Source organism: Palaemon carinicauda, chromosome 15 (assembly GCF_036898095.1).
Source record: "Palaemon carinicauda isolate YSFRI2023 chromosome 15, ASM3689809v2, whole genome shotgun sequence".
Taxonomy (NCBI): Eukaryota; Metazoa; Arthropoda; class Malacostraca; order Decapoda; family Palaemonidae; genus Palaemon; species Palaemon carinicauda.
The window spans coordinates 133760024-133776098 of NC_090739.1; the positions used below are offsets into that span (position 1 = coordinate 133760024).

Below are 16075 nucleotides of genomic sequence, written 5' to 3' on the forward strand. Positions count from 1 at the left end.
CATGGGACCTTTCTTACCCCCCAATTAACCCGGCCTTGTTACAATGCCATTATATATCAGAGATTCACGTCCTGACCGTGCTGCTATCACTGCTCAACCACATAAACTAATGGAACCTCCACATGGATGTGTTTCTTCAACAACTCAGAATGACTATCAGGTAGCTTTTACCTCTAGACCTCGACGGAGCCGCTTGCTACCTTCTGCAGACTCCAACAGTCTAAGGAGCGAGTCACCATGCCACCTTTTGTTTGAGAAGACTACCCCTCTGGACAAAGGAGTTGAGGCTGCAGAAGTTCCCGCTAGGATGGACAAGTCCCCAGCTCACCACTAGTGGGGTTGTTGCCAACAGAACCATTTGGGGTAGTTGGCAGTTCTTGAAGGTTGATCCTTGGGCAGTTCTCCGTTCCGGGCATCGAGTCCATTTCATGGGCTGTATTCAATACAAATGTGAAAAATTAATGTTGCGTGGAGTTGAACCTTTTTTAAAAAACACTCTTATGAAAATGTTTGTCATTTTTTTGTTACCGAATAAGAAAGTGATCAGGTTATCAGAAATGTTATGTAAAATTCCAACTTCATTATTTTTCAACCTTAAACAACATTTGTTCCGTAACTGGAATACAAACCACGCTATTAATTGGGATATTACTTTCTGCGAAGCTGAAATGACGAGCCATTAGAATTTAGTGAGGGTTAACTACCCACACCGCTAGTTAGCGGGGGTTGTGGGTTAGCTTGCTACCACTCCCACTCTGACACCGGTGATTTAGCTCACTTTACTTTTGGCTCGGATGGAGAGCGGTTGTATCCGCTCTTCCTCCTCGCCTATTCTGGACTGCCATTTATTGTTGTCTTTTAACTTACTTTTTCTTATACTGTATGTATATATATATGAAACACTCTTAATGTTTATGTATACTGTATATATATGTATAGAAATGTTGTAAGTTTCCTTGCTGTGCGTGTGATACATATACGACAGGTTCTCAAGACACTTGCACAAGGCCAGGGAACCTTCCCTTCTGACCTCTCCCCCCCTTGTCCATCGGTCTTCCCGTCGGCATATAACCCACCGTTAACTCGGCCGCCGCCGCAGGGGAATCGTTATCGTTTGGACCCTCCTCGTTCAACTGTTATCTTCGCCTTTCCCTCTTCCTACGGGAAACATGGATTACTGAGCAAAGGGAGTGTGGCCTCTCAGAGATTGACTACGGTTTTTCTCTTTTCAAGACCGTTCACGTTTCATGGGGCTCCGACAGTGTACTAATGGGGGGAGCACCTTTCCCATTCGCGGGTTAGGTTGCGCTTTCGATTGTTTTTCTCAATTATTTAATTAGAATTATAATTGTTATAATTTTAACTTTTCAGCTTCTTCTCTGTGGGGTACACTTCCCTTTGGAGGATCAGTGGTTCTTCCGATTAGTGAATATTTTTAGCTGATTTTAAATACTTGTAATTCTTGTTTTATTACAGTTACTATCCGCTCCCCTTCTCCCGTGGATATCGACTGGGGAAGGGAGGGCACAATAGTTATTTCATGTTTGTTCCCTCGGTGGTCCCTCTTCCTGTCGCGGACTAGGTGTTCCTCCCTAGGGAATTTTCTGTTGCATAATTTATTTCATTTTTCCTCAGCGATGCAATTTTCTTCTGTTCAGGCCTGGGGAATCTGCTGTCACTGCCGTCCCTCAGAGAACGTCATCATGGGCGTCATCCCTTCTCTTAGAAGTACGCCCGTGGCAAGACCTGATCAGCACTTCATCTTCGAGGAACTAGCTCTGGCTACGCTTTCTCAGGTAGCGCTCTCGTCAGATCATCTTAGAACGCTACCAGGAGGTTCGCCTCCAGGGGTTGGACAACTTTCCCTTTTGAAGGAGAGTTTCCTCCCCAGGTGTGAGGTTGTTTCTTCCTTCCGAGGGAAAACTTCCTGCATCTTCATCACTTCATCGACTCCGACTGCTGTTGCTGTCTTCGCCTAGACTCTAACCCCCCCTTGCTGAGTCTCCCTTCCTTCGGGGGAGGAGCATAGTCTTAGGCAAGTCTCTCCTGCAAAGTGATCACTTCTCTCGTTCGCGAGAGGTGCCACTCATAGAGACTCCTCTTCGGAGGACTGCTACTGCGTCATCGGTTCCCGAACCTTCTCCTGGCGATGTTACATTGGATGTTCGCCCTTCCAAAGGGCACATCCCAGTTCCTGATCGTCCTACCAGCTGACCTGCCGACCTACCAGCGCAACCTTGTGCCGCAGCTAGTCCTTGGACTTCGGTCCTGGACTCTTCTGTGGATCGTTCGCGATCCCAATCGGTGGATGTTCGCCCTTCCAAAGGACACATCCCAGTTCCTGATCGTCCTACCAGCTGACATACCGACCCACCAGCGCAACCTCGCCACAAAGAGCAACGTTTGCCGGTGCACCAACCAACCTACGATCACCGGCGCAACACAACTTTGGTCTCCTGCTCGCCAACGATCTTCTGCACCTGGGCACCAGCATTCTACTGCGCTCCATCACCCTCCCGCACGCTTGCGCCATCGTTGTCCTACGCGCCAACGATTCCTGCGCACCAGCGTTCGCCTGCGCTCCGTTGTTTCCTCGTGCACCATCGTTGTCCTACGCGACAGCGCTCTCCTGCGCGCCAGCAGTCTTCCGAGCATGCGCACTATTGTTGTCCTGCGCGCCAACGATCTCTGTGCACCAGCGTTTACCTGCTCACCATTGCTTCCGCATGCAACAGCAGCCTTCTGCCCGCTTGCCAGAACTCCTACGTGCGAGTTCTCACCCGCAATCGTGTGCCCAGGCACCCTCCCTTGCGCAACCGGTCATGCGCTTCTGCGCATTCTAGGGAGACTGCACAAAACGCTACACAGTGCCTTACTGCGTGCCAGCGCACGGGCGCTCTCAGATCTATTGCTCGCCAATGCGCCAGCGCTTTCCTGTTCACCAGCGCTCTTCTGCGCTCTCAGATCCAGCTCTCTCCTGCGCAGTTGCGGTCTCAGATCCAATGCACCAGCTTAGCCAAAGAGCCAGCGCTCACCTGCACACCAGCATTTGCCTGCTCTCCACACGCTCTTCTGCCCATTCGCTGAAAGCTGCGCTTCAGCAGAAACTGAGCACCAGCATCATCCTGTGTGCCATCACTCCAGTACTCTTCTGCACACTCACGCAGTAGGCAAAAAGATTAAAAACTTTTTGACAGGTCACCATTGCCGCATTCCTCGCCCCACAAACGCATAACAGCATGGCCGCCGGGAAAAGAGGGAAGAGGCTTCACAGAAGGGTTCAAGATCCCGAAGATCCCATCTTCCAAGGGGAATCAAACGCATCGGTCGAGACTCCTCACAGAGAACCCTTGGTCTCTGTCTCTTCTGGAGTTTTTTCTTGACAGTACCTCCGTCAGCAAACAAGAAATCATCAACTGACTGATGGCTAGATCACTGTTTGCTGATCGCTTGCTCGCCGATCACCAGATCGCCAATTGCTAGCTCATCTCTCTCTGATCATTGACCTCTAGTCTCTCCAATTACTAACGATCTCCGATTGCTAGCGTGCTGATCATCGACAATTTGCCAGCAGTTCTTGACTCGGACTTACTAGTCATCCTCTGGCCGTGGATCCCTATATCAGAAGGTATACAACACTTCTTGCTACTGGACGTTTGCCATCACACCAACCCACTAAAGTGATCGGCAAACGATCGACAACCCTAATCAGCTGCTTGTCGACAGATGATTACTTCCGAGCACTCTCCAACTGCACAGTAACCATGATACCCAGCTGTTAACCATTGATTAACATTCACCAGACTAATGCTAATCTAAGGAATAGCATCAATCCCTTCAGGGCACATGGTAGGGTTAGGCATTGCCTTACTTCTATCAGTTAAAGTAGTTTTCTCCCAGGGAAGAATCGTTACACAGGGTATCGTCGATCCTTTTCACCACAAGTCAAGACCCCAGCGTCGACAATCTCCCATGCGAAAGGATCCGCAAGGAGCTGTCCCTTTGGGTCGATGTCCGTACCATGTTGGAGTTGGACAAGGGCTAAGACCTCAGGTCTTCATTTGCACGCTGGATCTAAAGGACGCATACTTCCAGGCCCAAACCATCCATCTATGAGGGATTGAAGATTCAGTCTTGACAAACAAGAAACACCAGTTCAGGGCACTGTGCTTCGGTCTTTCTACTACACCCATCCTGGTCTCAGAGGATCCGCTTCTGTCTCCTCCGTTTCGGGACGACTGACTGACCTTAGCAGACTCGGTGGCAACTTTGCATTAGCACCGGTACTTCTGAAGTCTTTTCACCAAGATCCAGTAATCAAGGTAAACCTGTGAAAATCTTTCTTACTTCCCTCTCAGAAGACTTGCATATCTGGGAATGATTCTAGACAGCAATCTCCACAAACTTTTTCAAAACGAGAAGAACTCCCAGCCCAGAGTGACTCGAGTCCAAAGTAGAATCAGGCCTTCGATCCCCCAGGCATTCTGTCCCCCAGGGACCAGAAGTTTGGACGAACCTCAAGGGATGGGTGTTAGTTGAGGGTCTACGGAGTGGTATAACCTTCTCATCCTTCCCCACCCCTCGGACTTGATGCTGTGCTTAGACACATCAAAAGAAGAGAGGAGGGACCATAGTGCTGCACCACACGACCTCAGCCCTTTGGGCAAGAGTCTGAAAGTACCTTCACTTAAATCTCTTTCCGGTCCTTCAGCAGCCTCATCAGTTCCTAACGGGCCACTCAGTGATGTGATGAGCGACAACACCACACACCACAGAGGCTCACAGCGTCAAGCTAGAAGGAACATGCTCGCAGCCTCTTCCCATCTAGCAGTATAAATACGGAGAAGGGCCAAAGTCCGTTCAGTACCACTATCAGCCCGCTTCATTCCAGACTAAAGGAATGTGCTCGCCGACAATCTGTGCACAGCATCTCAGATAAGGTGTACCAAATGGTCTTTAGATCACCTTGTAGCCGACAAAGTCCCGAGTTTACGGAGTTCTCCAACTAGGGATCTGCTCACAACTCCCCTGAACCTCAGGGTTCAGCTGCTCCCCAGTCCTAGACCCCAAGGCTTTCTGGCAAGAAACATGCCAACATCGGTGGGTACAACAGTGACGTTTACCTCTCGTCCCTGTTTTGTCTGGATAAGGGCACTCAAGAAGGGTAGAACATTGGTCAGCCTCTCAAGGGCTCTCATAGCTCCGCTATGGCATTACGCAGAACGGTTTCCAAGCCTTCTGCAGCTCCTGATAGTCTCTCCAAGAGAACCCTCTCCCTATCACAGACAATCACACTTCGACATCTACCACAAGCTATAGCTTTGCTATGATTGTACGCCTGGAGACTACCCAGTACCTCCTCTCTCACAGAGGCTTTTCGCAATAAGATGCGAAAAGGGTGTCTAGACATCTGAGGAATTCCTCAGCATCAGTCTATCAGGCAGTATAACGTCTTCTGTGGTTGGTGTCATGGAAAAGCATCTCTCTTCACTTGATACCTCTATTCCAGCAATAGCGGAATCCTCAATTATATGCAAGAGGAAAAGACCCCCTTTTCAGTTTCAACAGGTAACGACGATCACTCAACCTTAGCCTCGCCTTCAAACTGAAAGGAAGGGACATCCTCTCATCGCTAGATCTTTCGTAACTCATATGGACTTAACTTGCCTTTTCCCAGTCGGAATTGAGACCTTCCTCTCGGAACATGGTTCAAGTTCTCCTGTCTCTAAGGAGACCTCCTTATGTTCCACTTCACCAGGCAACAAATTTTCACTTGGTTTAGAAGACAGTGTTCCTACACACTTTGACAGCAGCCATACGAGTCAAGGAACTTCATGGACTCTCTTTCGACAACGCCCATTAATGAGAAGGGTGAAAGGCAACGTTCAGTTTCGTCCCCGAGAATGTTGCCAGACACAGTCTCCAGAGGTGACGGATCCTGACGACCCAGATCATCTCTTACTGTACCCTGGGTAAGGTATGAGGCTCTACCTTAAGAGAAAGGCAACAGCCTACCTGGGACCCTTCTCTTGTCATCAGCATTGGGAGAGACTAAAGGAGGATCACCTTAACATCATCTCTGCTGGATTCAGAGAGTCACCAATTATGTCCTGAATCTAGACCCTCACCCAACATTTCGACTCACGATGTCAGGGACATAGCTATGCCCCTGGCCCTTCTTAGCAGATTACTTTGTGATGCAGGTTTTACAAGAAAGGGTGTGAATGCTCCTGGTGACTTTCACATCCTTTCTCCTGCAAGACGTAACCCACAGGAACTCGATACGATCTCTGTCGGTCCTGTAGTGGCTGCACAACAGCTGGTTCAAAACCTCAAACTCTTTATTGAACAAGTAGCAGAAGGTTGAGGGCACTGTTACCTGGTTTTAGTCTGCATGAATGAAAAGATTTGACTGGCTCTTATTCTTTTCTTCATCCTCCCCTCTCTTGGGGGAAAGCAGCATCCTGGGTTCTCTGCATAAGCTGACCTCAAACCACTGTAGGTAAACCATGCTCCCTTGTGTACCTGGTATTAAGCTAATACTGTTGCGTCCCCATACTGTGGCGAGGTGGTATTGGGAAAGTCTTGGTTACAACGGTTTTTCCAACAAAAGACTCGGAATAACTTTACCTAGACAGTCACACTTCTGCATATCTCAACACTCAGCTTGCGTAGGCCACGGACCTTGCATAGCAAGGTTTTAGCAAGGCGCAGGGACTCCTTATTTTTTAATACTAACATACTCAGATTGGTAGGGACGTCCATCCTTCCTAATGGGTTAATCACCCCTGATAAATAGTGTGGTTTGTATTCCAGTTACGGAACAAATGACAAATTCATAGATAATTTGTATTTTTCCTAACGATACAAACCTAAGCTATTTATACAAACTTGCCCGCCAGCCCTATCCCCTTTGAAGTCCTACCTCCAAGCAAAGTGAGCTAGATCAGCGGTGTGTAAGTGGGAGTGGTAGCAAGCTACCCCCCCCCCCTACCCCACGTTAATTAGCGGTGTGGGTAGTTAACCCTCGCTAAATTTTAATGGCTTGTCATTTCAGCTTCGTAGAAAGTAATACCCCTAATAAATAGCTAAGGTTTGTATCGTTAGGAAAAATACAAATTATCTAGAAATTTGTCATATTTTATCCTAATAAGAGTTATTTTAGCCTATGGTGAAATAAGAAAAATTAAATATAGAGAGAGAGAGAGAGAGAGAGAGAGAGAGAGAGAGAGAGAGAGAGAGAGAGAGAGAGAGAGAGAGATTTTTTAGAAATTTTTAATAATTTTATGGGTAATGTCTTTATTCTTATGGTTATCATATGACACGAGCATAGAGTACTATGCAGGTATTGGTAATAAAGTTATTGTGTTTATTCAAGTGCCATATGTGGATGAGATCATGGTAAAGGCTAGATGGAGATGGTTTAGGCAAGCTCTTCGCACTACCTGTGAGAGATTTGTTCACTAAACTTTCAGCTGGGCTCCACAAGGCTCTAGAAAAGTTGAAAGATCCAGGCCTATATGTTTGTAGACTATGAAGTGTGAAGTAGGAGATGACGAATGGACAGAAGTATTGATCTAAAAGCTCAAGATAGATATGACTTTCGAAATATAACCGAGACCCATTGTGCCAATAAGCATAGGAGATGATGATGAAGTTTATTCATTACTGTTTGCTCATCATCATCCTTGATGAAATCAAAATTATGGTCGAAATCGACAACTTTCATAAAATCATCATCATCTTTAATTTGCCGACGTTCCTTTCACTTGAAACACAACTTCAGGTAGATATAATTGTGTGCGATTTAAACATTTTACCCAGTTCTTTCAATTTAACTGACGCTGTTAAGTGAATTATTAGCAAATATTTGTTAAAATGGGCACATTTTAACATTTCATTGTATTCTTAAATTCTTTTAATTGCTATAATTAATTATTTTTCTCAACTGAGTAACAGAATTACCTGTCATGTAATTAATTTTTAAATAAGTTTAATAGAATCATGTTTCAATGTTCATTATGTGTTTCTAGCTCATGCTGAAGATGCTCCTATATTAAAAGACTCGGGTTTTTATAGCTAGGAAAAATACGATATATTTTGCTATTATTTTTAAGAAAATTGATAGCCAGTACATCTGATTATTCTGTTAAGTAATCATATGAGCAATTGTAATAAGCTATTGAATGCCTCAAGTGACCAGAAATTTTCCACTAACTTATTTTCATTTATTTCTTGGCTTTAGAGCAACAATTTAGTATAGAAATATATAAAATATCAATATTTATTCTTTATTTGTGGTTGAGTTCTCTAATGTATTTCGTTTCATATTTTTTCAGGGGAACAACCATGGTGGGAATGCCGGTGGAAGAATTCCAGTCGTCGGAGCGTCAAATTACGTTGTAGATTTGACGCCGTCGCATGTGGGTGGAGAATATGATTCAAATTACCGTCAGCCCTTTGATGGTGCTAGAAATTTTAGGAGGAAGGGCAATTATATGCAAGGACGCAATAGAGGTCGAGGCCAAGGACATTACGAGGGTCGAGGAAATTTAGGGAATTATGACAATAGCTTTTCAAATCCTCATCCTGCTAAGACTCAAAGTCCTTCCTTAGTGTTACCACAAGATAAGTATGCTAATACGCAGCCACAGGAACAAACAAAACCTAAAGAAAAGATGAGTGCTAGATGGCGACGCATGCAAGGGTCAGACAGTGAAAGTGACAGTGAAGACACCGAATCAGACAGTAGTGATAGCAGCAGTGACAGTAGTGGTAGTAGCAGTAGTAGTTCTGGGAGTTCCAGCGGTTCCGATTCAGATAGCGACGATAGTTCTGTTCATAAACACAAGGTTAGCAAGGATGGAAAAAAAGATGCAAATTCTGGAGATGCAAAAGCAGGAGCTAGCTCGGCCAGTAGTAATCTTAAGGTGCAACGTTCTAGCAAAGAAACCATTTCAAAATCTCCTCCAAAGCAAGTTACCTCTCATGGTAAAAGCTCTCCCCAGAAACCCATGGGTTTGTCGAGACGAAGCTCAGTTAGCCCTTCATCCAAGAAGTATAGTGGCTCTCAGCCTCAGAAGCAATCACCTAACCATCTACATAAAAAACTTTCTGGCAGTCCACCAAGTCATAATTCATTTTCCGCTAGTGCGAGGCCTCGTAGTCCTACTCAGCGTGCTGGTTCTAGAAGTCCAGGAAGAGGAAGGAGTCCAGGAACGCGCGGTCGCGCCGTTCGCTCGAGATCTCTCTCTCCTAGGAAGAGATCTAGGAGCCCATTGCCTTGGAATAGGGGAAAGAGTCTTGCTATTCATGGACGAAGTAGAAGTCCCATACACAGAAGAGTCTCGCCGAGGAGAAGTTCAAGGAGCCCTTTGATTGATAAGAGTCCGAGTCCAAGAGGGAGAAGGGGTTCGAGGAATTCTCCAGTTCATAGGAATTCCAGTCATTCATTAGCTGGGAAAGCTTCTCTAGGTAGGAGGAGCTCAAGGAGTCCTTTGGGAAGAATGTCAAGGAGTCCCTTGGGTAGGAGCTCTAGAAGTCCATTCAAGAGGAGCACAAGAAGTCCTCTCAGAAGAGGTTCAAGGAGTCCTATTGGTAGAGGGGGTAGGAGTCCTCTTGGTAGAAATTCAAGGACTCGCCTTGGAAGCCGATCTAGAAGTATAGGAAGGAGAGCATCAAGGAGTCCATACACCAGAAGAGGATCAAGAAGTCCACTAAGAAGGAGAGGTTCCTTCAGTCCATTACCAAGAAGAGGTTCTAGAAGCCCAATACATCGTAGAACGCCTCCACTTAAAGGTTCGAGGAGTCCTTTACCAAGAAGCCCAAGGAGTCCTTTACAAAAACGAGGTTCTGGGGGTTTTATTCCTAGAAGATCTTCAAGAAGTCCACTGCTAAAAAGAAGTTCACGAAGTCCACTTCCTCGCCGAAGCTCAAGAAGTCCTCTGATGAGTCCAAGGTCTAGACGAACCCCTCCATTAAGAAGACGTTCAACCTCTCCCCAGAGAAATGCATCAAGAAGCCCACATAGACGAAGTTCTCGAAGCCCAGGTATCAGGAGAAGTTCTAGGAGTCCTCTTCACCGAAGACTGGGTTCAAGAAGTCCAGTTCGAAGGGCAGGCTCCAGAAGCCCTTTTCATAGACATGGATCAAGGAGCCCTATGCACAGACAGACTTCAAGAAGTCCTAGACCAGGAAGGCTCTCAAAAAGTAATTTACCTCCAAGAGGGTCAAGAAGCCCACTACCAAGGCGGATCTCAAGAAGTCCTATGCACCGTTTATCAAGAAGTCCTTATAGGGAACTTGCTAAGAGTCCTGGTGAAGTCGGTAGATTGAAGTCTGATTCAGTACGGAAAAGGCCATTATCCAGAAGTTGCAGTCCACTACAGTGGAGATCGTCAAGGAGTCCTGTTCGTAGAAGTTCAAGGAGCCCTATAGGTAGATTGGGAAGAAGTTCACATAGATTAGGCAAAGGATCATCACAAAAACTTTCAAAAGCCTCCCCACCTAGAAGCATTAGAAGTCCTCCTTTGCAGAGGATATCAAAAAGTCCACTTCCCCGTAGACTTTCCAGGAGTCCACGTCGAACAAGAAGCCCAGTTTCTAGAAGGCTTTCCAGAAGTCCACTTCCACGTTCGTCGAGAAGTCCTCTGCCAAGGATGATCTCAAAAAGTCCTCATCATCATTCGAGGAGTCCTGCTCTCCGGAGAATATCTAGGAGTCCTCTCCCTCTGTTATCAAGAAGCCCCCTTCCTATAAGAAGGCTTGGGGAAAAAAGCCCATCTCCCAGGCGTCCTCACAGGTTATCACCTGCTTCGCATAGATCATATAGTCCTAATAGGAAAAGTCAGAGGTTCTCTGAGAGTCCTCTGTCTCCACAAAATTACGGCACACGTAGTCAGCATTTTAGAAGGTCGCTCAGTCCCTTGGCAAGAAGAGGACAGCCAGTTTTAATGAAATCTCACAGTCCTTTTGGTAGATCACCCAGTCCAAGTGGAAGGAAAGACTGGAGTCATGCCAGAAGGTCAAGAAGTCCCTTTGAAAGAAATTCAAGGAGTCTGTCTCCTGAGAGCAGAATAAGAAGAGGAGGCACACCTTCAAGGGACAGAAATCAGAGGTTAACAAGCCGAGGTAGAGGTGGCTATGGGTACCAAGGGTACGATCGAGCGGCAGACGGTGCACTTGTCAGTCGTTTCCCTCAGGGCAATGCTCTTGCAGCAGCAGGAAGACTAGAATTTCCTCCCGGCTATAGTAATTATAACATGAATAATAACCAGCGTCGTATTGAATATAATGACGTGAACATAGACCCACTTAACCGATCAGGATGGCCTCAGGGAACCAGACGAGATGAGAGGGATCATTACTCTCCTCACAGAATGGCAGAAGGTGGTTGGCAAAATCCGTATCAGCAAAGAGATCGTTCTGGACCTCATTTGTATCCCCTTCCAGATGATCAGTTTGACAGCCATAGCCATAACATCAATAGACATGAGCTTCAGGGCCCAGCTGCACGAGGCACTCGCGGTCGTGGACGCGGAAGGATGGCTTCCCCGAAACCACTTATGTATCGGTCAATTTCTCCTCCTCCTCATTTGGAGAGATCCCCTCAGGCATATCCTGTGGGTGGTAGATATGGCGAATTACCTCCTCAGGGTCAAAACGACAGGCGGCGACGTTTCTCGCCTAACAGATTACCCCCGAGGAGCAACGAAAGATCCAGATCTACTTCTCCTTATTTAAGCGGATCTCAGTTGCACATTCAAGGCGGGAGGGGAAGACCCATTTCTCCAAGGGAACAATTAAGAAGAGGTCCAAGGACACCACCTATACCACCAAGTAAAAAGCTGTCTCCCAGACAGTCGGCTTGGCCTGAAGATAAGGGCGGTGTGCAAGGTAGTAGAGGAAGCCCTCCATTTGTCAGTGAAAAGATTCCAAGTACCAGTGGCTCAATCCAGAACTCTGAAAGATTCACACAAAAAAGCAAGTCTCCAAATTCCAGAGAGCAATTTAGAATTAGAGAGTCGGGAACACACCACCAGCAATATCAAGGCGGAAGAGGTCAATCCCCGCCTTTTGATAAACGACAGGAGGAGAAGTATACGGGAGACCTCCGTGAACGCTTGGGAAGAGATCCCGGGTCTCGTGTATCACAAGATAGAAACAAGAAAGCAAGATTACAGTCTCCACAGAAAGGTGAAAATAGAAGTAGGGCCAATGCTGGTGGGGGCAGGGGACGTGGACGAGGAAACCGTGGTCGTCGTCCTCTCAGTCCTGACCGAAGCAGACGGCAGGGGGGTCAGTGTACAGAGGTTTCCCTTCAGCAACATCCCAGGAGCCCCTCTAATCATCAAAAGGGTGGGACATCCTCAGGAATCTGGGAGAGAAAAGGTAGCAAGAGTTCAACACTGCAAGGGAAAGGTAATTCTAAATATAGTCATCAGTCCCCGGAGAGACATGGTCGTAATGGAAGTCCATGGTTGGAACCAGTCACTCCTGAAAAGCAAAGTCAAACGGGAGGAGATCGCTCTCTAACACCACCGGCCAACGTTAGTGAACCACTAAAGGGAAAGTCCAGCAAACCTGATGTAAAATTAACGGAGAAAAGTAAGGAAATCGAGAGAAAGCCTCGGTCTCAACATAAGGAAAAGGAGGATCAGTCTTCCAAAGGCAAAAGAGATTTGCCGAAAAGAAGTGATAGTAATGCTCAAGAGCAGCCTAGTAAGAAAAGCAGTAGCAGTAGTGGCGGTGGTCAGTTATTGCCACAGGAGAGCAAAAAAGCCTTGGCAAAACCTAAGGAAGATCAGAGGCAAACGTTTAAAAGCAAAAATGGGAAAGAGAAAGAGGAGAGAGATGACGACGGTGTTGAAAAGAAAAAGAAAAAGAGAAAGAAAAAGTACAGAAAGGCGAGTAGAGAGGAGGGAGAAGATGATAGCGATGATGATGAATCGGTGAAGAGCAAGTCAAGCAAGAAGAAGAAAAAAGAGAAGAAGAAGAAGAAGGATAGCAAGAAGAAAAAGAAGAAGCATAAGCGGGCAGACAGTGATAGTGATGAAGTCGAACAACCCAGGAGTAAAAGTCAGAAAGAGAGTAAGTACTGAAATTCAATTGTTTTTATAATGCTGATAGGAAGTTCAAGTATATTCTCAATATATCATTAGCTATTCTCCAATGGTTATATATGTATTACCAATTTTATGATTTAACGTAACCAGAAGCCCTTTATTTAGAGTTAGGTTTTTTCTTTCCTTTTTCTAATTATTTACAATATTTAGTTGTCTATATAAACTATTTCAAATTATATTAAGGAATTAAACCATTATGAAATTTAACGAAAGTATTGTTTTGCAAATATGAAAACTGTATACTGTGCCAGGTCAGTGCGCGGTATGAGTAACTCGATTGCACGTGTATGATCTTGAAATAGGGAAATGCAGGAAAGTTCTGAACAAGGGATTGGTTTGGGCCCTTTTTGATATTGTAAAACAGAATTGATTGCTGAGCGTCACTATTGTATGTACAGTACTGTGCAAGTAGATTACATTTAGAAAAAAAGATTTAATATATCTAAAATCAGTGTCGAGGTTCACCATCCCCTCGACAGAGTTAATCCAAAGGCTATTACGAAAAAGTTAAAGTGTAGTATATCAAGTTGTCTGTTGCTGAAAACTCATGAAAATCAAGGATTTTTAACAGAAAGACGTTATAAGTCGTTCCAGGAAATATATCTTGTTTTCTTGTTTTTAGAATGTTTATTCTAATTGTTCATGACTTCTTATATCTTTTATTTGTTTCCTTATTTCCTTTCCTCACTGGGCTATTTTTCCCTGTTGGAGCCCTTGTGCTTATATCATCTTGCTTTTCCAACTATGGTTGTAGCTTAGGAGTAATGATAATAATAATAATAATAGTAATTAAATCAATCCTGCTATAGAACTATCAGAATCTTTAGGGGTAACCATGGAAAGCTTAAGCTCCTAATTTATGAATGCATTACTCACTTTCCACACTGTACATACAGGAGACCTTGCTAGATATACAGTATGCCCTGGGGAATACTGTATATCAGTTACAGAATGCTATGTATTCCACAAGGTACAAGTCATGGTGGAAGTCATATTATGTCAAAGTACTGTAATAACTTACAAGTAGTTGTTTTCTTGCACACATGACCCCTGTTGACAGTATCTCCTACTGGGAGATATGAACTGTAGACTGTTACAGCCTCAGAATCAGTTTTATTTAAACAAGGGGGGGTTAAAATCCTTATGGAATGCATATTTATCTTTCATAAGATTAGAAATATCTCCCACTATAGAATCCGCAAGGGAGAGTATTTCAAGAAATCTCAGTAAACCAGCTTGTAAGCCATGCATTTAAAGTTACATCTATTAGCATTATTGATGGGATCAAGGGAATAGTTTAAATTGTAATCTAGAACAAGATAACGTATTTGATAAGTCAAAAAATTCATGTGGTGGAGAAGGCTAACCTAGTGACCATTGTCCATAAGTATTGAGGCTTTGAGTGGGAGGTTCTCCATGAGGTACTTTTCAACCTCAAGACCAGAAATCTCATCGACCCATTCCGCAAGCAAACTGCTAGTCACAAACTCATGTTATTTGACCTCCTGAAGACATTCAGTAGCTGCTTCTGCACATTGCACTTAAAGGCTCGTTGATTCTCCAAGTGATACACTGTCCTTAGCGCAGAACGGCAGCATTAGACGTTCTTTCAAGGGCTTGTGACAGGGAATTGCTGTTTCTTCTAAGTAATAAAGATCCTCCGGGGCATCTTCTAAAAAGACCAGTGTTATCACACTTGAACACTTTATCATTATTATTATTATTATTACTATCCAAGCTACAACCCTAGTTGGAAAAGCAAGATGCTATAAGCCCAGGGGCTCCAACAGGGAAAAATAGCCCAGTGAGGAAAGGAAATGAATAAATGAAGAGAACAAATTAACAATAAATCATTCTTCTAAAAAAAGTAACGTCAAAACAGACATGTCACATATAAACTATTAACAACATCAAAAACAAATATGTTATAGATAAACTATAAAAAGACTCATGTCCGCCTGGTCAACAAAAAAAGCATTTGCTCCAACTTTGAACTTTTGAAGTTCTACTGATTCAACTACCCGATTAGGAAGATCATTCCACAACTTGGTAACAGCTGGAATAAAACTTCTAGAGTACTGCGTAGTATTGAGCCTCATGATGGAGAAGGCCTGGCTATTAGAATTAACTGCCTGCCTAGTATTACGAACAGGATAGAATTGTCCAGGGAGATCTGAATATAAAGGATGGTCAGAGTTTTGAAAAATCTTATGCAACATGCATAATGAACTAATTGAACGACGGTGCCAGAGATTAATATCTAGATCAGGAATAAGAAATTTAATAGACCGTAAGTTTCTGTCCAACAAATTAAGATGAGAATCAGCAGCTGAAGACCAGACAGGAGAACAATACTCAAAACAAGGTAGAATGAAAGAATTAAAACACTACTTCAGAATAGATTGATCACCGAAAATCTTGAAAGACTTTCTCGATAAGCCAATTTTTTGTGCAATTGAAGAAGACACAGACCTTATATGTTTCTCAAAAGTAAATTTGCTGTCGAGAATCACACCTAAAATTTTGAAAGAGTCATACAAATTTAAAGAAACATTATTAATACTGAGATCCGGATGTTGAGGAGCCACCGTCCTTGACCTACTTACAATCATACTTTGAGTTTTGTTAGGATTCAACTTCATATCCCATAATTTGCACCATGCACTAATTCTAGCTAAATCTCTATTAAGGGATTCACCAACCCCAGATCTACATTCAGGGGATGGAATTGATGCAAAGAGAGTAGCATCATCTGCATATGCAACAAGCTTGTTTTCTAGGCCAAACCACATGTCATATGTATATAGTATGAAAAGTAATGGGGCAAGAACACTACCCTGTGGAACACCGGATATCACATTCCTATAATCACTATGGTGCCCATCAACAACAACTCTTTGAGATCTATTACTTAAAAAATCAATAATAATGCTAAGAAACAACCTACCCAC

At 44.4% G+C, this 16075-nt stretch overlaps 1 protein-coding gene across 1 annotated transcript in view; it reads left to right on the forward strand.

Annotated features, from left to right (window-relative positions):
* Positions 1 to 16075, forward strand: part of LOC137654760 (serine/arginine repetitive matrix protein 2-like) — a 119520-nt gene that overhangs the window by 31157 nt on the left and 72288 nt on the right. The window contains exon 3 of the mRNA XM_068388695.1: positions 8340 to 13089. Within this exon, the coding sequence (XP_068244796.1) occupies positions 8340 to 13089 (4750 nt within the window). The remainder of the gene's footprint in view (positions 1 to 8339; positions 13090 to 16075) is intronic.